This window comes from Hyposmocoma kahamanoa, unplaced genomic scaffold (assembly GCF_003589595.1).
Source record: "Hyposmocoma kahamanoa isolate Upper Pololo Valley unplaced genomic scaffold, ASM358959v1 95, whole genome shotgun sequence".
Taxonomy (NCBI): Eukaryota; Metazoa; Arthropoda; class Insecta; order Lepidoptera; family Cosmopterigidae; genus Hyposmocoma; species Hyposmocoma kahamanoa.
This window is the reverse complement of record NW_020654972.1, coordinates 3,535,390-3,560,812: the sequence shown is the minus strand read 5'-3', so window position 1 is coordinate 3,560,812 and position 25,423 is coordinate 3,535,390. Positions and strand designations below refer to the sequence as shown.

At 35.8% G+C, this 25,423-nt stretch overlaps 1 protein-coding gene across 1 annotated transcript; it reads left to right on the top strand.

Moving 5' to 3' along the window:
• Positions 1-20,808: 20,808 nt before the first annotated feature.
• Positions 20,809-25,007, top strand: LOC113238305 (trypsin CFT-1-like). The gene is made up of 3 exons (XM_026475142.1): positions 20,809-20,918; positions 22,148-22,406; positions 22,743-25,007. Exons 1-3 carry the CDS (start codon positions 20,809-20,811, stop codon positions 23,088-23,090), a joined length of 717 nt encoding a protein of 238 aa, XP_026330927.1. The 3' UTR covers positions 23,091-25,007.
• Positions 25,008-25,423: the final 416 nt, after the last annotated feature.

Genomic DNA, 25,423 nt, shown 5'->3' with positions numbered 1-25,423 from the left:
AATTTTATAATTGACTCTATCATAAGCCTTGCTCAAGTCAAGGAGCAGGCCGATTGCATATTTTCTATTATTTATAATATCTAGAATTTTTTGGAAATATTTATAGATAGCAAGAATAGTGGAACGGTTCTTTCTAAAACCGTTTTGACTATCGTCAAAAATTTTATATTTTTCATAAAAAGAAGTAAAACGGTTTGTCATTGCGGTTTCAAAAATGTTTGAAGATGTTGGTAGAAGAGCGATAGGGCGATAATTATTTGGATTAGTTTTATCTCCTTTCTTATGAATAGGTTTTATTAAAGATATTTTGAGTGCATCTGGAAATATACCTTCTTTAAAAGACTGATTTATTAATAATGTAAACGGAATGGTTAAGTATTCGTTACATTTTTTTATCAATTTAGGTGGAATACCGTCAATACCGAAAGTGTGTTTATTTTTTAACCTTTGTATGATGTGAAACACTTCCCTTGGCTCAACGGGTAGCAGAAAGAAAGTGTTTTCCACATTTTTCATTGTGGTTTGGACCTGAGGGGGCGGTACACGGTTATTATTTCCAATATCAGAAAAAAATGAGTTGAAAGTATTTTCATTATTCAGGATGCTGTTGCGGCTGCCGCGGTTCTGCAGCGCCTCGGGAATGTTCGCTGGTGCACAAGTAGATGGGTTTGCAGCAATTGTGCCAAAGCGAGTGGCCTCCTTAATGTGTAGAGTACGTGGCAGCGGTAACAGTCTCTTGGGTATAATTGCTGGTCGGGTGCATTAATTTTTTGAACACTGGACCAAACTACATGGTCTGTATTTACAATTACTAACATTAGTATGTAAGTTTGTATAGTTCACTAATCAATATGGATTGTATTTCAATTTGAAATCCATTTATGTGCTGTAAACTTAGCGCTAACAGTTAAACTAATATTATATTATATGATTATCAAACAGTTGTGTAAGTTACACATAAGTTACAGTATAACGATCTAGAAAAAAGGGAAAGGATTAAAATATCTGTTCCTAAGCCATTTTAGTATCGACTTGCGGGTTTAATAAAATTGGCAAATTGATGCAATTTTATTGTTTGTTGTACAGTTGCACTCGTTACACATAACGTTCATACTTTTAAAAAACGAATGCATCCACGAGGAAAATTGCCTCTTTGAAATTTCACTATAGTCGTCTAAGTATCACTTTCTCATTCAAAAGAACTCAACCTATTGTAGGAAAACATAGAGAGTGAAATTTATTCCTGTATTACAAATTCATCAACTGATAAGATATAAGCAAAGAAGTCCATAATTTCGAATTAATAGTACAAGGTACAAACGTTAGATTTAAAATCAATTCTATGCCGAGGTCTATAAGAACGACTCAAAGAACAATGTGTGAAGCTTACATACTTACCTACCTATTGTAAAAAACGATATTTATGTAGTGAGAAAGTTCTTTCATATTACAAATAATATAAATAAACCTGATATCGAGTTCTAAGGCTTTCGTGATTGCTACATATTGAAATGGAAACTATTTTTCGGATCAAAATCGCATATATTTGAGCCAGCCCTGCTCTGTAAAGGGCCCAAAACTTTGGTTTGTTTAGAAAAACAAACGCAATTTAGATCCGAAAGAATAGTCCCTTATCCAAAATAAAGTCGATTTCAATGTAACGGGTAATTTTAGGGTTACTTTTCTCTACCCAATGTCGGTGACAATTTTTATTATTCAAATATTCTAGAACTTTATCATAAAGTATTATTTAATATGCGAGTGCAGTAACCTAAAATATTATTTAATAATTCAAGATAATGTACTCGAATACTTAAATAATAAAAATTGTCACCGAAATCAGGTTCTCTACCTACGACTAACATGAAAATTACACAGGTGCATATTTGAAATAGAAAAAAAAGTGATTCCTGCCTACCTACTTTAAAATATTTTAAATTACGTTGGAACACCGCTACGATTAATTAAAAAAATTAGAATAAAGTATATAGTTTCTGTGGCAGTACATTATCATTTGTGTCCACAATTTTGTTTGTTGTTTCTCTCTTCGAAAACGCAAATGATTGTATTCGTCACGAAGTGCCATTGTGCTTAGCAACTGTCGCGTAGTGTCGACAAGTCTTTTAGAGCGTGAAAAATAATTCATTTCTTTACATAATACTGTTGCTCTAGTTGTTAGAGTTTATTTCAGAAGATTGACAAAACGAATGTATGTACAATTGATTGCTTCTGTTATCTTTATTTCCCTTTCGAATATTAATTTATAACTTGTTTGTAAAATAACAGTATTGATATCCCTACATATGTCGATAAATATTAACGAAATTATGAATTATATAAAGCCCCACCCCAATTCCCATTGGGCTAGCCAAGTGTCTGTCTGTGTGTCGGCTTGGCTTGAAAGTAGCTTAATTAGAGGAAAATAAGTGTCTAGCTATAACACATGACCGAACTAAACACAAACCGAAAGTAAAAGGAGTGTGTGTAGACGATTCATAGTTCGAAATGTACTTCATTGCCACTATATTACCATTCAATAAACTTGATATTTTTCATTTGTAGACTAGCATTCTTAGATGATGCTAGCACCATCTATGTAAGCGTAATCATACTACTAAGTCAGCTTTATAGCATAGTCGCTGCAATATGTGAAAGTCGTTTGTTCACTAGAACGACATAAAAGTACACACAAGGACTACGAGATGGCGTACTGTCTTCCGTTTCCATTATTATTTATTACATCAGAATCAGTCCCCGTAGCATGGCTACGTATGACAGTTGTGAGGCGCGCGCTTTTGGCTGTCTCAATTATTAAAGTAGATCTAATTGAGACAGCCAATAGCGCGCGCTTATTTCAATTTTATCGCGCGCGTGTCGCGACTATCGTGCGTAGCCATGCTACGAGGACAGAATTCGTATAAATCTCACATGTATCAAAGAAATATTGAGACATCCATCTCTTCAATATCACTTTTATGACATTATATCAGTGACTTGAAAACTATTATTTTGCGCATATGAAGTATTTTTGTACAAGTATGACTATTATAATAAAATGACTATTATAAGAATATTATTACTATGACTATGGTATATAGTACTATATAGTACTATATACCATAAAACCTAATAGTATTTTTTTATTATTATTATAATATAACGATATCTGTGTATTAGCGTACTTATAATAAGTATTATGTAATGTAAGCACTTCCTACGTTTTTTTCATGAAGTATTACGAAGTAGCTGCATTTATTCCCAAGATGTCGTGATTCTTTTTTTACGAAGAAAACCTAATTGTGTGTAAGTAATTATTTGTAATGCCCTCGATTATCACAATACTACCTACTTATCGGCTGAACAAATGGCTCGGGATGAGATCCAACGAATAAGTTTTCTTTGTAGTATCTACAAATATACCTACTCATGGATATATTTAGAGGAACGCTACAAAATTATGATAACATTGAAATAAGATAACAAGATTCATAATGAACCACTGACAACTTTTACCAGAACGTTTAATCGAAATCAAAAGATGACTAAACGATAGACGGTACGAGAATTACTTTATTCTTTTTTCAAATTACTTTTTAGTTTAGTGTTGAGAGAGTTTGTACTACAACACTCGATTCCCTAGTATCCATCATCTCACAATGTTTCAAGCATTCACGGCATACAGCCGCCGATAGTCACGCTAGCTGACCGCGCTCCGGTGCTGACGCTATTGAGCTAATTGAGCACTGCGAGGACATGAAGTAGAGATGAGTCCTGCGCGTTATCGTACGAGTCACAGGCACTGCCAACTGGCGTGCTCGAAAGGAGCGTCTTCGCAATGATACGCGAATCATATTCCCGGTATGTCTGGTGCATCCTGGGCAACAATTGGCGGGTAGTAGTAGATATCTCTACGCCGATAGGCAAATCCATTCATCACGATGACAAGTGCATGCCATGGCCACGATAAGAAGATTATTGGTCTACAGGGTCCAAGTACTTCTATCATGAAATCACAGTCTTCCAGTCGCTGGTTTCGACCGTATATATGATTAGTTCTAGAGAAAGAACTAACGTAACGATTCGACTAAGACGCACACATTCTCATGATAATGAAGGGCGTGTGAAACGACCAGCGCTATGCAACGCGAGTCCATCGCGAGATTATGCGAATGTGTGCGTTCGTACACGGCTCGCAGCGAGCGCGAACACATACAAGCCGCGCTGCTTCGTTGGTATGGATTTACCATCTTGACTGATTATACTATGCCTCTATCCTAGGTTCACCTTGTGGATAGTCACTAGTGACCGTGTAGTAAATTTTAGTTCTTCTTATGACCACTAGGGGGTGTTCCACTTGTATTTTCCGCGGTCGCAGCAACTTGAACATTGTATACTGAGGGTAGACTGGCGAAACTTCTCTCTACCTCGAGTTTACAGTGTTGATCGTCGTTAGCATCGCCTTAAATATTTGTATACTAAATTTTAGTTCTTCTTGTGACCCCTAGGGGCGTTGTCAGTACCGTATAAATATTTTTTAAATATAGTAGAAATATCTGGTCAATCGTCATTGGAGATCGCGAATAATATTTTCGTTCTTCTTGTAACTGACAGAGCTGCACTATTTGTCACAGAAAATGCCAAATATACAAATACCATTGTAAACTTGCTGCAGGTAAATCATTGAAAATAATAGAAAACGTTGATATTTTATCACCCTCTATCGCATTCGTTCGAATTCACAGGGCCTGCCTTATCTTTAATAGTTTCCGAGAGATGTTTCTGCTTTATTGTCCTTTTGGTATCTCAATTTTTAAATAAAAAAAATTAAACTTATTTCGTAATTTTTTAAAAAGTTGAAATTGTAGCAAATGGCACCAAAAGAGTAAAAACATTTTTCTTTGTTTTAAATTGATGTGGCATAAAAAAAAAATTATTGGTACATATTTTTTGGAACGTACTTGCAATATCTGGCATGCAATGTTATACCACTACAAGATAAGTCTCACAATGGTGAAATACATCAGCAAAAGAACCGCCTTGCAGTCTGTAAACAATTGTTGAAACAAAAGAAAGTTCCGTAGTGGAAAAGTGCATTTGCAGCCGCTTTTTCTGCTGTAGATACATTTCTTGAAACAACTTTCCCATCTGATATTTTAAAATGTTTTAATCTTCAGAAGCTTTTACGGGCACAACTACTCACGAAGGTTTTATTGCAATCGGATAAATAGTAACGGATGAACAATAGGTGTTTAATGAAAATTATATTGTATTCTGTAAAAATTAAGCCATTTTTTTCAATTCATGAGGTGAAACACTTACCCGATTGAGTGCTGACTCAAAAAACACTAAATGATATAAATTACCACCTTGCATAAAACATACAAGGTTACACACTTTATTGTACATACGTATAAGCATATGCACACGCACCTGTACCGCACACCCACACGCACACGTACACACACCTCGCATACGCATGTATTTTTGAATAAATATTTATCATATGCAAGTACAAATTATCATCCACGGCAAAATCGTCGGAATACGAATTTCTATTTTGTATAAGCGCCAGAAGGCATCACTCCTGGTTAAACAATTTCAAGGAATAGTTAGGCTGCACTCTAAAGTCAGAGAGGAACCCCAAGAAGAAGAAAATATTAATATATTTTCTTCTTCTTGGGGTTCCTCTATAATACACACAAATAAGAAATGATGGATTGTGTGAAAGATGACATGGGTAAAAAAGGTGTGAGTATGGAAATGACGGCTGATAGGGGAGAGTGGAAGAAAAATACATGTTGTGCCGACCCCACCTAGCGTGGGATGAGGACAAAAAGAAGAAGAAGACGCACAAATATAAAATATGTAGGTACGCAAGAGCAGTTTATGCAATTAATGTCACCCTATGTTTGGTAAAAAATATTATTATTATTTTTATGTTTTTCTTTTTTCCTCCTGTTAGCTGGTTTTAACAATATTTACGGACCGAAATCACGTAAACTGCATGAATTTATTAACAATTCGGCAAGTATCCCAAATTGTAGCTTTTTGTAAGCTAATGAAGAGAGTTTCTTCAAAATCTAATAATTTGAGGCTATGGAGCAGACGATTCGGAATAACGCCAGTTGTGGAAAGGACATTAAGGACAACGTACACTTTTTTGTCGCCAAATTTTAGTTACATGATCTTTGGAGTTCTGCGTATTTACTTTTTTTTTTCATTTATTTTCTTCTGTCTGTTATGTATGTTGTGAACTGCAATGTTTAATATTATTATTATAACTCAATAATAGCTCTATGCCATTAAAGTAAAGTCTGGATTCGTTAGTAATCTGTTCTGCGGCCACTTTAATTAATATAATGGAAGATGTCTTACGAACTGATAGTCAAAGAGACTTTGATCACAGCAGCTTGCAAATGGCATTGACGCCGAAATTGTTAAGGCTTTCTTGTGTAAATAAAGGTATAATTGGAAAGAGAAAAATTTATTTAAATTTCCGATAAATATTGAATTATCATTTAATAATTTCAACATTTCATGTTTAAGTAACGTGAAAGTTGTATATATATATTTTTTTAATAAAAATTTTTCTTATGCTGTTCGGTCAAAGGAAATTTTTCATATTTCAAAATATTATGTCTCCGTGGCCGAACGGTTACCATGCCGGACTGCCACGCAGAGTACCCAGGTCCGATTCCCGGGCCAGGAGAAGTATTTGTATGCCCTACATCTATTTCTGTCGTGACTTTGGCTGTAATTTGTAGTTGTCTATGTGTGTCCATGGTACTCGTGACACAGGGTTTCCCTAGTACGGTTATGTTGAGTGTGTGCGTTATTATTATTAACTACAAACTTAAAGTCACAATAACAAATAATTATGTCAGACAATCACAACAATTATCTAGTCTGAACATTTCTTGACATTACGAGCACCAGAGCAGCGAAGTTAAAACAGAACATCTAGATGAAAACTAGTTTAGACAAGTTCATTTTTTAAATACGTCCTACCGGGAATCGAACCCGGGATCTCCTTATTGAGCACTCGTAACGCAAACCGCTTGTAGTCGTAGGTGTATTCTAAGGTCATAGGAGTGAAAATTATGGACTTTTAATTGTATTTTACTTGCTGTTAACCCTTGATATAACAAACGGGGAGTTATTATTTGAAGCCTTTGTCTGTAAGACTACCTGTAATATCGTAGCTATGAAACGGATGGGCTGTTCTTATTTGTTGTGTTTCGTGTTTCGTGAGCTTTTTTATTTGAAAGCTAATTTAATCAGGATGGTTCTTAGCTATGTTTCATGAACATCAGCCCTTTTCTCAGCTACACAATCATAGAATGAATATTATAACGCGGGATATCTCCCACCTAGCCGCTCCTCGCATGGTGGCTCTACCTGAGAACGAATGGAGGAACACGTCCTTCGGCTCGCGTCGCGGCTCGCCGCATAAGATCGGATTGAGAAAAAAAATTTTTTTTTTTTAATCAAGTGACGGGACGAACAAGTCGTGCGCCTGACGGTAGGCTACACGCCTGTCTATAACAATTGCAGTGCCACTCAGAGCTTTAAATCGCAAAGATCTGAGGGGCACTCTCCCTGCGCCCGTCACCCTGAGACATAAGTTGACAAGTCCCATGTGCCTGTAATTTCACCAAAATGGCGCGAGATGTTCTTTTAAATGTTCTGTAGGTCTGTAGGTACTAAATTTTAATCGTGAGTGCCAAAAGTGATATATATATACCTACCTGCATACTGATACTGCACTTTTTTCGCCTATAAATCCACGGAAACAAAAACTATGATGAAAACATTACAGGCTACGGCAGAATACCAGCTCGGGCAATTTGCTACACTCTCCTCTGTAGCTGAGTCACATACCCATTTGATATGTTAGTTTTATAATTAATTGGTATTTAATTTATTAATACAAAGTCCGAATACTAAGAAAAATTCTTTTGATTCGCCACATTCGAAGCAGCGCCTTCAGATACCGCGCCTGACGCTCTCCCAACTGAGCTACGAATCAATCAATGTGAATCAGTAGACCTAACGAATTCTTGTATGTGCTTGTTGCGATATTTGTTTTTGCTTTTCAACGATTTATTGCCGTAACGCCATCTGTGACAAATAAATGAAAAGTTTTATTTATTCATATTTTTTTTATCTACTATTTTCAATGAGGTGTAGGTTTTGAAGTGTTCCATGGATTTATTGCAATTATGTTTTCAGTTTTCCTTCAGCTTTATCCCTAAAATAAAAGAAAATGAACTGAAATAGGAAAAAGACCATTATATTTTTGCTACAGAACATAACTTTCTTATATTTAGACGAAAATGGAGGTACCAAATTACAATTTAAGCTGAAAACGGCATGCGGTGACATGAGAGTGAAGTTTTACCTACGTGACATTTATAGGATGGAATTGATTTCCATAGTCTAAGACGTGACATCACCGATGACGCACAACGTTTGGTGTTGGCGCATCAGTTCAAATTAATAATCTATAACGCTGACTGGAATTTTTTAGGCAATTACTGCGTGGTACAAAAAGCTACACAGGAAAAAAGGACTTTAATCAATTGAGTCTATCAAGATTTTTGGTAAAATCAATAACACGATTAAATTGATTAATTAAATTGTTCCTGCAATCATGGTACAACGATTCATAGCTTCAGATGGCAACAAGTTCCTTGATAACCGTAAACAACATTTTATTTATTTCAAACACTTTTTTGTGTATAAAAAGACTGGCATAAAAAAGGCTTCCTAGAAGATATTTCATATTTATATTTATATAATTACTAATACCTACTAATAACTATTAATTATTGTTAAATTAATATAGCAAGTCTGTTTTAAGCTTTTTAATATAAAGAAATAAAAACAAAATGCCTAAAATACAGGTACACCCATTTACTTAGTTTAGGCATCGCAACAACATTGTTAGATTTCTAAGATTTAATGGTATATGCCTTATGAAAATTGTATAATAATTAAGGTTCCTTTTTACTGTTTATTTTAAAGCTTCCGTAACATTTGTTTTACTTGTATTAGACTAAGTTATAATGAAATAACGTTATTTGTCTATTGTCTAACTTATGTAATTGACATTAATTTTATATGTAAATTGTTATACAGGGTTTTTTGTTTGTGTGTGTACGTTGTTTATGCGTATTTTCTTAAAAATTGTTCAAAACGAAAGTTAATGCGTGTTCTTCCAAAAAGTGTGAGGAAATTGAAACCCTTGTGAAAACATTCTTTGTTTATTCGTTTGCTATTCCAATAGAACATACTTAACACTACAATTTAATGTATGTATCCCAGCAACAGGGAAATATAATATAATAACGTTGTATTACATTATCTGTCTATAATAACTATTAATAACAATATTATAAACAGTTTGGTAGCCGTAGAGCTCCTTGTGAAAGAGTTAGTGTAGGGAAGTAGTGCCACTTTATTTATTTCTGCCGCCAAGCAGTAATTGAGTGACCATTACTGCGTTTCGGTTTCGAAGGGTAAGAAGGGTGTTGGTGAAAATAGAGGGAAATGGGATTTTCAACTTCTGTCTCAGGGTAACGGGTGCAGTGGCAATGAGATGTTTGCGATTTCAAGCTCCGAGCGGCACTGCAACTGTTATGGACAGGCGTGTTGCTTACCACCAGGCGCACGACTTCTTCGTACCGTCACTTGGTATTACTTAAAACTTGACACGAAATAACACACGAGGTGCGAAATAGAAATAAAAATATGAATAAAGGCATAAAGTATTTCTTATAAGCGACTCTTGTGCCTTGTATTGTCAGGTGGATTTGCATGGGACATTCCTAATTTCAGGGGTCATTAGGCCCACCCGTCTCCCGCAATCAATGCCAGTGTCACGCACACTAAAATAAAATGTTGGATCATTCATTTTTATTCTTTTTTTGTAACAAAAAAATGTCGTTTTCTATAAATATTATTTCTCGTTTTTACAGTCAATGATTTAAAAAAAATGTTATTTAAACCTGAACTTTAAAAAAAATATTGTGCGTTGATTAATAAGTAATTAATTGAATGAACCTTATAAAAACTGTAATTTTGAAAAATAAACTACGTATTTTCGATTTCGATTTCGATTTGGATCTAAAATCGTGTATATTTGGTTTTTTTTTATCCACATAAATAGAAAAGGTTGACATCTTCAATTCGACTGTTTTTTTTGGACGTAAGTTACGCGATTACTCGGACATTTGTGAACCGGTTTCGATGATTCTTACTTTGTTGGAATAGGGGTATCTCAGTAGCGGTCCCATTCAAATTTGAAGAAAATATTCCACCTGTAAGAGTGGCAAATTAGGATCTGATGGGGTGATATTTTGTTTGAAAAAGCATAGAACAATTGTAAAACAGTAGTTTCGTTATCAATGCGCAGCAATTGCAAAAACCGAAGAACAGCAACAGTGCCTTACCTATTTCTGCACCCAAGCAGTAATATCAGCATTACTGCGTTTTGGTTTAGAAGAGTATGGTAGTATAGTATGGTTTAGAAGAGTATGGTGCTAGTGAAATTACAGGCCCATTTGGACTTCTGAACTTATGTATCAGGGTGTAGGATGCAGTGGCAGTGCCCCACAGATTTTTGTGATTGGCGTGTTGCTTATCATTTGGTATCATAAAAAAGAACAGTAATTTTCTTTTTGAGTCCGGTCTCATACGTCCAAGCACCGCTTTTTTACCTCGCTTTACCAAGCATTCTGATGCTGACACATATTAAGTACCCGCCAACAGTTCAAAGAAATATTAATAATAATCGCTTCAAAAACAATCTACTTGTCTAAGTGTTTCCCAAAAACAATACCTCAATATTATATTTATACATTTACATACGTTGCTCTGATCCCAAAGTAAGTAGCTATAGCACTGGTGTTATGGAAATCGGAACCACAAACACCCAGACCTGAGACAATATAGAAAAGTTAGTTTTCTACACTGACCCGGCCAGGGAGCGAACCCAGAACCTCAGAGATGGCGATACCATGGAAACCGGTGTGCAAGCCACTCGACCTCTGAGGTCGTCATAATAAACAGCAATACTCGATCAATACACGTCCGTGTACGTCATCAATATAGATAGCATTAATAAAAATCAGAGAAACTCTTTCTCGTACCCTCTTCTTAGTAACCCGTAGAAGTCTAATAATATTATATGGAATATAACAGCTGTAGCGGACTGTATCAATGGGGTTCGGGTGCTAACGCAAAGTGAGCAGGTTCAAAGAAAATATACTTACAGTTTATTTAAATCAATAATGTAAAGCCACGAATATATACAGATAAAACAATGACAATAACAAAGAAAAAGGCGCCAAAAACCAGTACATATAAAATTTAGAATTTCAATCTGAAAATATACTGCTTTAAAAGACTGTAAGGAAAAAATGGTGAAGAGTACTTAAAATTCTGTGTGCGGCCTCAAGAGCATAATTCATGAAAATTTGTCCAAAAAATCTTCAACAAGTTAAATTATTTGTTCTCAAATGTACTTCTAAATATGAATTCGTATAAGTCCGGAATAAATTGCTACTTATAAATAAGTCACTTATTGTACATTAGCTCATTCTAACATACTTATATATTTGCGCAATGAAGTATATTTTATTCATAAATTCATTATATTTACATGTAATTATTGAAATTAATACAACGTCAGTATGCTTTATTATAATCATTACCGTTAGCTGAAAAACGTCCACTCCAAAAGCTCCAAAGCTCGCCACAACGATCGGTCTTCCGCTGCTTGCATCCAGCGGATGCCCGCAATTATTACTGGGTCATCGGTACGGCTTTTGTTATACGCGGGGCGCACTAAAGTTTCCGGAATGAGTAAGAAAAAAATACTATAAATGGTCAGAAATGAATTTATTGTTTTTAAAGTATTCTCCGTTAGCGTTAATGCACTTTCTCATACGAATGAACCAATTCTGAAAATATTTATGCCACTCCTCCGTGACAACCGCTTAAACATATTTTTCATACTCTTCGACAGCCTCTTCAGGTGATGAAAATCTTTGACCGCGTAACTGGTTCTTAATTTTTGGAAATAAATAAAAGTCACAAGGTGCCAAGTTGGGACTGTACGCGGGATGACTCATAAGGTCAACGTTGTTCACCTTCAAAAATTCATTTGTCTGTTTGGCCGTGTGAGAACTGGCATTATCGTGGTCCAAGATGATACGGCATTTACGGTTATTTTTACGGAGTTTGTCAATAACTTCCGGCAAACAAATGATCGTGTACCAATCATTATTCACGGTACAACGATTCTTCAAAGCATCTGTAGCCACGTGTCCAGTTTTATTAAAAAAAGAAGCAATCATCCGCTTAGAGGCACTTTGCATGCGCGCCACTTTGGTTGATTTTGGCTCATATCAAAAGACCTATACGCTCGATTGCTGCTTTCTTTTGAGATCGCAACTATAAATCCATGTTTCGTCACCTGTTACTATGTCCCACACCAAATTTCACACCCCTACGTTGATTCTGGTAAGCATGGCATTGCACCAAGTGACGCTATCCGTTTTTTGAGCCTCAGTCAAATTGTGTGTGATTCATCGAGATCACAGCTTTTTCACACCCAAATTTTTGTGTAGTATTGATTGTATTTGACTCATGCCTATGCCTAAAGATGTCCGAATCTCATGGTATGTCACATACCCGTCTGTGTTGATCATACGGCGCACAGCATCGATGTTTTTGTTGTTCACAGCAGTGGACGGGCGACCATCACGAAATTCGTCACTGAGATTCACACGACCGCGTTTGAATTCTGCAAACCAGCTATAAATAGTCGTTTTACATGGTGCTTCATCGCCAAAAGCAGTTTGAATCCGAGCAAAGCTCCGCTGAGCTGTTAAATTGCACTTAAAGGCGTAGAAAATCATACTACGAAAATTTTCACGAGTTAAATTCATGGTGATGTAGACAACCCATCTCTGAAATGACGCCACAATGAAAAAACAAATGACAGTCCGATGAAACAAACTGTATTCTACAGCCAAAGAGTTCCATTTTCAAATGTTGTAATTATTTTTTAAATATTGTTTATGTAAGCGGTCAGTTCCGGAAACTTATAGTGCGCCCTATGTATACTAAAAGCAATTTCAGGACAATAATAATTTTAGTCAAGGTTGTGGGTGAAATTACTAATATTATTTCATCTATATCATTATTATTTTAATATATCAAGCTATAATATAATAATATTATATATAATAAATCAATTTGTATCAGCCACCGCTGTGTTTTTGATCTTTTTTTAATCGTATCGATGGCATAGACTATATCATATTACTATTATACTGAAATTACTACTAAATTAATACTACTATACTGAAAGGATTTGCCAATTGGCATAAGGTACTCACCGATTGTTGCCCAGGGTACGCCGGACGTACAGAAAGGAATGATAATTATAATAGCAGTAGAGCTCCTTGTGATAGAGTTCGTCCAGGGTAGTACTACTGCCACCTTACCTATTTCTGCCGCCAAGCAGTAATGTCAGCATTACTGTATTCCCGTTTTGAATGATAACGGTGCTGGTGAAATTACAGGCACATAGGACATGTCGTCTTATGTCTCAGTATGACGGGCGCAGTGGCAGTGCCCCTCAGATCTTTGCGTTTTAAAGCTCCGAGCGGTTCTGCAACTGTTACGGACAGGCGTTATATTTATTGACCCACATAACTATCACCACAATTAAATTACCAATTTAATTGTTAAATTTTTGTGTGCACGCGTGTGATGTAAAACATATATAGATCGTTGTATACAAACATGTTTTTTTTGCACTGCATAATGTTCGGAGGACATCACAATGAAACGATACTTATTTTATTATATGTCACTTTCTATATAACCTGTTTTCCCAAATAAATGAATTATGTTTATTTTTTAATCTATGTGCCTGAGAACCATAAAACCAGTATCCAATGTTAATGCCAAAAGTAGTTTAAAAATACATCAGTAGTGAAATTGCACTAAAAGATATAGATGTCAAAAGCATTCTCCAGGCTGTGAAGTACCATTTGTAGCATTAAGCAACTTTCTCAAGTGTAAGTTCCCTTTAAGCAAAGCATAAATATAAAATTTCCATGAGTAAATTTTTACATTCTCAGGTACGAATTTACATTATTTTTTTCCGACTAACACAATTTCGACACTGGACTATTCACAAATTTTGTACATTGTGTTAAATCATGACATCAGACACAAAATATAAAATTTCTAAACATTTTTCATTCAATGAATAATAACTTTATTAGCTCTGCTGTGTTGTGACAAGACACTGTACCCAAAAATATACCATTTTTGGGTACGCGAGGGTGGATGAGGCAATTTTTGCCAAAATAGATCCTTAATTTTTAACGGATACAGTCTAAAAAACTGTGAGAAGTATTGTTAAGCTTTTGTAAAAATCTAACAAATGTAAGTGGATGTGAAGAACTCGATTCTTTGTTTGAGCAGAAAACACTGTATATGAAGGTAAAGTGCATTATCACAACGCAGACCGCATTGAAATCTGGATTTTAAAAGAAAAATCTTTTAGGTTTTTTATAGTGTAGAAATACAAGGCAAAAGCATTGGTCGAAGGTCACCAGTAGTCAAGCTGAGAAGAATGTAGTTTACTACGATCATAATCTACTGCCAGCCATTTCTTAAGGTGCCTATTACGAACTCAATATTTTCATTTTAACGAGCGGTTGTTGGGACAGAAAGTAAACGATATTCGCTATTTTTGTTTAAATTTTTTTTTTAAATTAGACTGAATTTTGGGTGTTATAAATCAGGCGGCGTTTCATTCAGTCATTTTGTGAGCAAAACGAAAGAAATGAATGCGGCTATATGAAAGATAAAAATAATTTAAAAAACAATGACTAAATGTTATATATATATATATAGATATATGTATTATAAAGATTACTTAATCGCTGATCAGTTTATCACTTTATAACGAATGCTAAGCTCATGCGCATGTTAAGGTACTTTCAAGCGTGAAAAGAACTTCACACAAGCACGCTTTTTATTTCTTGTGGTTTTTATATCTTTTACTTTATGCTGTTTTCTCACGAGGTTTTCCTTTACCGTAATTTGTTGTCTGAAGAAAAAGGTTTACGATCATGGCGTTTTTGTTTACGTTTTGTCTAATTGTAGAGAAAAGAATATAATATAACGTCTGAAGAAGATAGATTGAAGTCTTTTTGTAGCTCATATTTACAATCTACATAAAAGCGAAATGTTCGTTAATAATAGATATGTTTTTCACAATTTAAGTAAAATGAATCAAATAAGTATACACTGCAAAAAACCTGCATAAAGTTTTACCAAAAAAATACATTTTAAAATTCCAATCTCTGAGAATGCCATTATTATACCAGTACTAAAGGTAAAATGGCGGTATTAAATTACCAGTCTGCGGTTATAACTATTGTAGAAACGCATGTCTACAATGTTTTGAATAGTGAATACGGCTAGAAATCGATTTGAGTGGTTTGAAAATGGGTTCCCATTTCACGAGCGCGGTCGCAGATGGCGGCGGTCGTGAGAGCGACGCTGCCGGTGAAAATGTTTTGGTATCAGAAAGTGAAACCGGGTACCCAGCCTTGACCGTCACGCCGGCAAAACCGTGGAGTCTACCACCAAACTAAACAAAAGTCAACGGAACTTTGTTGTCTCGTTGTAGAATCAATAAATTACAGATAAAGCGAATAAATTATAAATCAAACAATTATGTCACGGATGATGCTATTTATTTTGTAAGCAATGAGAAGTTCCTCTTTTTTTACTTTCACTTATAAAAATATTTTAAGTGCTGTAAGTAAATTGCTTAAACTCCTGCCATTTTAATATATCGTGTCCATGTTGCATAATAAGGCCATTGCAATTTGACAACTTTTTAGGATAGATGTTGAAAGATTTTACGAGCGAATTTATATTTATGTATAAATTCGCATGCATTTTTATATTGTATAAAAGAATTATAAAATTTCACAATTTTTTTTAATATAGTTCGTATGATTTTTAGGACTTTTTTTGTGATAAAAGCACTTTTAATGTGGCTTTATTATATCAAGGGTACGATCTGTACAATAGATACAAATCACTTAGCACAACATAAAAAGAGCAGTGAATTTTGATTTTGAATTTATAAGAATTAATTTAATATAATAAAATATTAATATAATACAATAATAATAAAATAATTAATTAAGAATTTTTAACACGACTAAAGAGAAACTTATTTTAAAAACTCTTATTCAAAAGCTTTTAAATAAGTCTCTATGTACATCTCTGTTCATACTTTAACCTAGCGTTTATACGATCAACGAAAGTGCTTTGTTCTTGGTCTTGTAACACTCAGAGCAATCACGCTTTCGGGTCGAAATCGGTGTGATGCAACGTAGATGTAGTGCGACCGCTGTTATGGCTGCTGCGCGTAATATTTGTCGAATTAGAGAGTGCTTTCATACAATATTGTTTATATTTCTGTTCTGTATTGTCATTGTATGTAAATGTACCTGTAGAACGAGAAGAACCAACTATGCCTGATTTCACTTACGATTTTGTCGAGAATTTAATTGGTTGAATGTTGTAGCAGGATTTCACTTATTATGTTTTAATAACATTTTCGTTCAAAAATCCGACTTCGATAATTTGCTTATCGGCTTTTTTCGATCTTCATGGGATCCCCTCATCAGATTCTGACTTCTTGGTGACAATGGGACAGATACGGATTAGGTACTATAATGAAGAATGTACAAACATTTTGTATTTTCTTTTCTGGTTATCATGGTGACGTTGATTTTTTGAATACACGTAGTATTGTGTCAAGTGAAAAGTCGACTTTTATTTCGGAAAATAATTAGTAATTTGTGACAGCCGAAACGAACCCGGAACAGCGTCGCGACCACCTCGAGAGTATACCCTTTCAAACAAAAAAGAATTTTCGAAATCGGTCCACAATTCTAGAGATATCTGAAAACATACAAACAGCCGAAAGTGTAACCTCCTCCTTTTTTTTGAAATCGGCTAAAATATACCATTATTTAGTCACATAAACAATTAATTATTACTTTTATTCATACATATAAAAATAAATATACATATATGTATAAATAAAAAAGTATTTCTTTCTTTGTATATATTTTTATTGATAGCACGTGACGGGACGTACTAGTCGTAAGCCTAGTGGTAAGCGACACGCCTGTCCATAGCAGTTGCAGTGCCACTTGGACCTTTAAATCGCAAAGTTTTGGGAGGCACTGCCAAATTATGTCAACCTGAGACAAAAAATTAAAAGTCCTATGTGCATGTAATTTCACCAGCACCCTTACCCTCTAAAACCGGAATGTAGCAATGTTCACTTGGCGGCAGAAATAGGTAAGGTGCAGAGCTGTATTGCTACTAAATATAATTATGTACCAACCCAATATGTCTTAACTTTACTTGTTTACGTATTTTTAATTCATTATGTTCAATTTAGAGGCTAAGTATTCTACGTAAATAGGAGGTCATTGACCTCACGATACAGGCTCGCCTAGTGTGGGGACCGTGGTAATCATAAATTGTTGCTATCAAACTGTCAAAAAACAAGTAACTTTTATTTCTTATTTATTTCGTTTTATTATTCTACTCTATGATCAATCAGGAAAATTTTTTCGAAGGAAAACAAAGAACGAAAGTTGCTTTGACATGTTCGAGTCGGTGATTGTATTAGAACTAGTTCAATAAGCAATTGTTGTGATGTTAATCCGACATAGATTAAGACGCTTAATCTATATCGAATTCAAGTTGTCAACGGGTTGTGTGATGATAATGTTTATTGTTAGTCTGATAAACACCGATTAGGTTATATGTACATTAATAAACTTCGTTTACTAATTTGGTAAAAAAATCAGTTTCTGGTTTCCAATTCATTCAATGTTATTTCTGTTTTTTTTAAGGGAATAATTAAGGTCTCATATTGCAGGTTTTGGTTGGAATAGCCTATGGTTATTCAAAAATAAATAAATGATAAACTCAACACACAACATTAAGCCCATTCCGTCTGCTCCCTTTTGCCATCGGACATCCAAATGTATACATCAGGCGTACTAAGCGCTTTTCGTCATCTTTTATTATGTGCACAGCTTTGTTTTCATTTCTGAAAATCTCTGCCTGCGACTGTCGTTTCGAGCACAAGTAACCGGAATATCTTCAAGGTGCTACAGAATAGTATCTTCTGGGTAAGCTCGTTCCAGTGTAGTTAAGAGTAATACCATTGTCTTAAAAAAGTAAGTATCTTTCAAATCGGTAAGTTTTACCCGTGCAATACAATAATGTTCATGTGATTCATCTAGAGCAAAATGACACGCTTATCTACACTTGTTACAGTTTGGTTAAGAATGATGGCCGGATGACGCCTTGCAAGTTAAATGCTGGTATACCTCACATTCATAACAAAATTAATGCCTTTAAAAAAGTTGGCCTTGGAAGCCCCTCCTGTTTCATGAAGATAAAACATTCCTGTACATTTCTACATAACGTTTGTTTATAGAGACCCTCCTTACCGACCCCTAGAGTATACAAGAAGGGCACTATAATCTGTGCAAGCAAACCTAATAGCAGGGATTTCATCTGTCAGGTTCTAAGCCCAGATCAGCTCATTTACGTAGACTTCATCCGGTTCTCAAAAGGCCTTGGGGACTTGCACCGGGTGTACGTATAGTACACTCCCTATTTTCCAGATACGTACCGGAGATGTTGACTCGCTCACTTACCGTTGTGCAATGCACATCTAACGGTTGCGACCTCTAAGCCGATGACTTTAAAGTCCATTACCAAAAGTCCACTTTGGTGGCGGAGCCGGCACGCTCATCTCCCAACGCCGAAGTGTCTTTCCAGTTTCCCAGAGACCAACGAGACCGGAGTGATCGGAGAATATCTATTCTCTACTGGTTCTTCGGGCTAGTGCCAGATATGTCGGTTGCAGTATCCTGTGGCAATGTCGGGACATGGCTTCCAACTTAAACGCGTCTCCTCGCCTTAGCCTCACCCTATCGAAATTCAAATTAGATTTTTGTAAAAAATGTGAGGAGATCCGTAGTAGAACGAAAGTTACCGATATAGCTCAAAGGATTAGCAAGTTGAAGTGGCAGTGGGCAGGGCACATAGCTCATAGAACTGACGACCGTTGGAGCAGAAATGTTCTCGAATTGAGACGACGAATCGGAAGGCGTTCAGTGGAACGGCCCCCTACTAGATGGAGGCCTGTGTTCAACAGTGGACGTCTTCCGGCTGACATGATGATGATGAAGAAATGTTTATCGAAAACATTAAGTACCAAACAAAATTAATAATAATAAAAAAATAGTCCATGTTAGCTAATGTTTAATTATACACACAGTCCCGGACACATGCTACCGGAGCAGACGAACGTATCCATCCCTGCAGCTAACATGAAGTAGTATGAAGATCAGATATACAGGTCATGTGGTTGTCAAAATCATGCCTTTGGTATTTAGTTTCTTTACTCTGCATTTTATAATGATTGTATTGTTAAAAATTGGAATGTTGCTGTGTTGGAATTAAAAGCGAAAGACAAACAGACCTTTGTGAATAAACTGAAGCCAAAAAATTTATCAAATGTTACGATAATAATGAAATTAATTATTCTTGTGATACTTAGTTAGGTAGTAGTAATAATTACGTACGTGACTCTGCCTACGTTATTCGTTGTGTTTTGCAAATGATACGTTTTTTTTATTTTAACGGTTTTATTTATTACTGTTTAGCACCGCATGCGCCAATTTCATAAGTGAGTTTTGTAATTTTAGTTTCTACTGACTCTGCTGTGTAGTTACTTGTTAGATTTTTTTATAATCTAAGTGATAGGGCGAACAATTCGTGCGCCTGGTGGTAAGCAACACTGTCCATCAGTAAACGATTCAGAGCTTTAAATCACAATGATCTGAGGGCCACTGACATAAGTTGATATGTCTCATGTGCTTGTAATTTCACCAGCACCCTTACCCTTCGAAATCGGAACGTAGTAATGCTCACATTACTGCTTGGCGGCAGAAATAGGTAAGGTGGCAGTACTTCCCTGGACGAAATCTTTCACAAGGAGTTCCACTGCTACTTGATATGAGCTCCCTGAGTTACCCAGCATGTAGTCGTTGCTATTGTCTCCTGAAGCTAACCACTGAAGTGAACGTTTGCGATTTTTATTATATAGATAACAATAGGATACACAAAGGTCTGTTTAAAACATCGTAAAATTGACAGATAGTAGACACACACTTCTCTTGGGGCGTCAGGTTTGACAACGGTATTATTGCAGAGGGTTTGCTCGGTTTATATTAACCGGATGATTGCGAAAGCATTTAATCCAGCCAAAAAATTGATAACGCTTAAGATTTACAAGATAAAAATGATTAAAAATTGATTGCTGCTTAATTTTTATCATATAGATATTAATATATTTTAATGATAAGTATTTAGTACATGCTTTTGTATTTAGTAGCATTGTTTTATAAAATTGAACGAAAATGGATAATATTTTTTATTTTTGCTTATATTTACTTATAGGCATCGTCATTGGTAAGTTTTATTTTTATAATACCTTGAAAACGAACGATGAAATGATTTTGCAAAATGTAATAAAACAATTCTTTATTATTAACAATTTATTATTGTAATCGATATATATTATGGCCCACAGCTCAGAAAAATCGCATAGTAGGTGGCGACTTCACTACAATAGAGCAGTATCCATACATGGCGAACATGCAGCTGCAGAGGTACGGCATCGTATGGTCCCAGGAGTGTGGAGGCACCTTAATCACAAGCCGGACTGTACTTTCAAATGCGCATTGCTATGTGCATTACAGTAATATGTACGTAACTAGTTATTACCTTTGGCATTGATTTCCAAGAGATTGTGCTCTCATCAATGTAGTGGAAGTTTTTAAGAGCTGTTGTTTCATTTTGGGATATATTTGTAAACTATTTCAAAATACATAAAATCACATAAATATGAATAGAATTCATTGTACTTTTCCATTATTAGATTACGCGATTGAGTGCAGGACTGTGATGTGATATGTTTTTTTCATAATACCAGGTAACGGGACGAGCAAGTCCATAACATTTGCAGTGCCAGACGGTGCTTTAAATCACAAATATCTGAGGGGCACTAACCTAACCTAGAGACATAAGTTGACAAGTCCCACTTTCACCAACACCCTCACCTTTCAAAACCGAAACGCGGTAATGCTCACATTACTACTTGGTGGCAGAATTGGTAAGGTGGCAGCACTTCTCTGGACGAACTCAGTCACAAGGAGCTCTATATTTTTCGGAAATAACGCGTGTCAGGAGCCACACATGACTTTTGTGTACATTGATTTACTGTTCTGTTTCTTTTTACGGTTTTGAAACTTAGGTAAATAAATACGTAAGGGATTGTTTTGTGCTTACAAACACACTCTTTGAAACAGCTTATGACTTTTTTTCATGATACTAAGAGATGGAACGAACGAGCCGTGGGCCGGGTGTAAGGCGACACGCCTGTCCATAACAGTTGTAATGACATTCAGAGCTTTTAAGTCGCGAAGATCTGAGTGGCACTGCCACTAGGCCAGTCACCTAGAGACATAAGTTGACAAGTTCCATGACATATCCCATGTGACTGTACTTTCACCAACGCCTTCGCTCTTTAAAACCGACACGCAGTAATGCTCACATTAGTGCTTGGTAGATTGGCTATGACGGCAGTACTTCCCTGGAGGAAATCTGTCACAAGTAGCCTGACTTTATCAAGTGCGGTAGGTAATTATTTCAGATTATATATTAACGGAATCATCGTTTGATAGATGGCTTTATATTCAAACACTGAATTGAATTAATCTTCAGTCCTTTATTACCGTATGTAACAGTAGGTGTGAAATCCAGTTAATTCCAAAATTAACTAATAAATAAAATTATTATAGCATAAATTGTACAAAGACTTGGCTCAGGGTTCATACAATTCAGTTTGTAACATCCGAAATATAATGAAAAATTCGTATTTATATTCTGGGATTGCAATTTAGTTGTTAATCGTACCACCTTAAACGTTTTCCAGATCGATTCCGTCACTGATTTGGCGGGTCCGCCTGGGATCGTCGTATTCTTCCAGTGGCGGGTCCCTTCATCAGGTCCACAGCTTTATTATTCACGAGGACTTCAATCAACCGTCTCGCTTGAACAACGATGTAGCCATTGTCCGCCTTTATGAACCTGCGGTATTCTCAGATAGAGTGAGGGTAGCTCAGATAGCTGGATCTAACTACGATTTACCCGACGGCACCGCTGTCATTGCTACTGGGTGGGGCGATTGGGCGGTAAGTTGATACTATTCTTCTCATACACACGTACGCACGCCCGCAACCACGCACGCACACACGCACGCACGCACGTACGCACGCAACCACGCACGCACGCACGCACGCACGCACGCACGCACGCACGCACGCACGCACGCACGCACGCACGCACGCGCGCACGCACGCACTCACGCACGCGCGCACGCACTCACGCACGCACCCACGCACGCACGCATGCACGAGCACGCCACGATTTTGCTTTACGCTGAATGATCTAGCGGAGACCTGCAATCGGCGGTAGTACTATCAATTGATATAATTATGTTAAAATAATAATTATTAATAAAATTTCAGTCTGGAAGCCAATCATCGCGATCGCAGCAGCTTCAAGACGTAAACCTAAACATCATCAATCAAAATGTATGTGTACAAAGGTACGCCTTCCTTAAATCGCAGCCTGGTAATAGAGATTTACCAGATGTCACCCCTAGTATGATTTGCGCCGGTATATTAAACTTCGGTGGTAAAGATACCTGTCAAGGGGACGGTGGCGGTCCTCTTATACACAATAATAGTGGTGCAGGCCATGTTATCATGGGAATCACTTCTTGGGGATACGGTTGTGGCCATTATCACTATCCTGGAGTATACGTTCGGATCTCTGTCCATGCCGCATGGATCGTTAGAAATGGCTCAGTGTAATATTTTTACACTAAAGATAATTACACCATTGGAAATTGGACTTCTTTTATCAAATCTACTATAATATATTAAAGATGTCTACAGATTTGCTCCATTTTTTGACGATCGAGGATTGTGATCACACAAATCTTGTAAATCTGTAAGCAACAGATGATCGGTATCGTATTTTGTGTCGATCAACATGTGTCGGTCAAAATCGAGTCATCGAAAATGTGCAAGAAGTCCTATATTCAAAGATCTTGGTTTGTTACCCCTGCCTGCTTTTGTAAAAAAAAAATTACATTATTTGTTTACTAAAACTATTGTGATCAAACCTCAAAATTACAGAAATCTCTTTTTGAAGTACCTACCTTTGTGCATGTCTCAGAATTTACAATACAGGACCAAATGACATTAAGGACTTTGCCCATTAAATTATTTAAGATGAAATTATATGAATTGTTGAGGGATAAAGTATATAGTATTAGGGATTTTTTTCAATACTTACTACTATATAATAGAATTTAAATTAATTTGAGTACCCGTGACAATCATTATTAATGTGCATATTATTAATGTAATACTGATTATAATATATAATTTGTGACGACCAATTTTTTGCATGCCTGTTTTATTTTTGGCGAAACATATTTGTACTCACTATATTACTGGCCACCATGTTTGTAGCAAATAAATGATTTGATTTGAAGCATGCGATCAATTTTGTATTTTTTGTAGATCGATATGACATGTGTCGATCGTCAAAAAATCGATTAGGGCATTAATTTTAGACATAACCCATGACAGGCAGCCGTGACTAAGAGATCAATCAGTAAAAAGCTTTGGTTTGTTTAGGAATGAAAGTATTTACGCGATTATAATCTGAAAACAATAGTTTCATTTCTAGTTTCCCTGTCTTTGTATATTATTAATTAATCAAGTGCATTTATATATTAGAAAATTTGGCTCTATAATTTCTCAAAGTCCAACCGTATTTGCTTTTATTTACGTGTATTATTTTGTAACGAACATTTTGTTGTTTTAAGCAACAGAACTGTAGAGCTATGAAATGAGATGATGAAATTACGGGCACGTGTGAGTTGGCGGGTTAACTTACGTGGCAGGGTGACGGGAGCAGTGGCAGTTCTCCTAAGATCTTTGCGATTTAAAGCTCCGAGTGGCACTGCAACTGTTATTAGTGAGCGTGTCGCATACCACTCTGGCACACTTGGTATTATAAAAAAAAAACCTTAACTTCTTTTATTTCAAATGTAAGCGAGTTTTATTCCAATGACATACGTTATGTTTTTGCTATACCAAAACGAAGTGTAATTGTTAGTAAATTAACTTTATCTTTAATCTTACTTTGTGTTGCGAATGTTATGTTATGTATGATTCAACTTAACTGTTTAGACTAAGAAATTGTTATTAAAAACTTTTAAGAACACTCGTTTATTTTAACTTTTACGTAACACTGTTTATGAGTCTTCTCAAGCGACCCGCCATTGAGGCTTTATGGGACTTTCATCGTAAGAATGCAAACATTACTTCGTTTTGTTATTGTTGCGATAATGACTTCCGGGATCCGGAAATTGGTAAATAAAAACGCAATTCATATGCAGGAGTTTCTTTTATTTGCATCATGCTGACAAACATTCATAAAGATTTGATTAATGATTGATTTAGCGATCAGACCCTCAGTTCGTATTCTTAGAATCTGACCGACTGTGTTCCTGACTCAAGACCAAAAATAACCAAAGCTATCAGATATTATTTATAATATTGTTGTTACACATAGGTACGTGGTGATTTCTTGCAAGGTATATGTACTTTGTCTGTTACTGTACTTTGTTTTTGGCCTATATTAACTTCATTTTAATGGAAACAGCACAAATAAATTAAAAATTATAATCTCAGTACAGAGTACTAAAAATACCGATCTCAAAAGTTTGCCACCCTTCTCTAAATTTAAATAGGACCACTTCTGAGGTACCCTCTTTCGAACAAAAAAAAATCATCAAAATTGATCCACAAACGCGAGTTATCGCGTACCATACATAAAAAAAACATACAATCGAATTGAGAACCTCCTCCTTTTTTGAAGTCGGTCAAAAATGTCGCACCAAAGTCATAATAATGACCTGCTTAGTATTTCTCTCCATTTTAGCGGTTAATTGCTTAAACACGCGGCTATACCTTGAGCGATTGTAAATTACCATAATTATCTCCATTACTCCGTTTCATCGATTAACAAATGCTCTTTATGGTGAAAAGTGCTAGTGAAAATGTATTTAGAAATCTTTTAAAACCATCTGTAGAAAGCATAAAAGAGGTTGGCGTTAAATGAAATGAAA

What these genes read in the sequence shown, in the direction of transcription:
- LOC113238305 (XM_026475142.1), top strand. Translation starts at nt 20,809, where the DNA reads ATGCAGCTGCAGAGGTACGGCATCGTATGGTCCCAGGAGTGTGGAGGC. An exon ending in TATGTGCATTACAGTAATAT is followed by an intron (nt 20,919 to 22,147) that starts GTACGTAACTAG and finishes AACGTTTTCCAG; the next exon opens with ATCGATTCCGTCACTGATTT. An exon ending in CTGGGTGGGGCGATTGGGCG is followed by an intron (nt 22,407 to 22,742) that starts GTAAGTTGATAC and finishes ATAAAATTTCAG; the next exon opens with TCTGGAAGCCAATCATCGCG.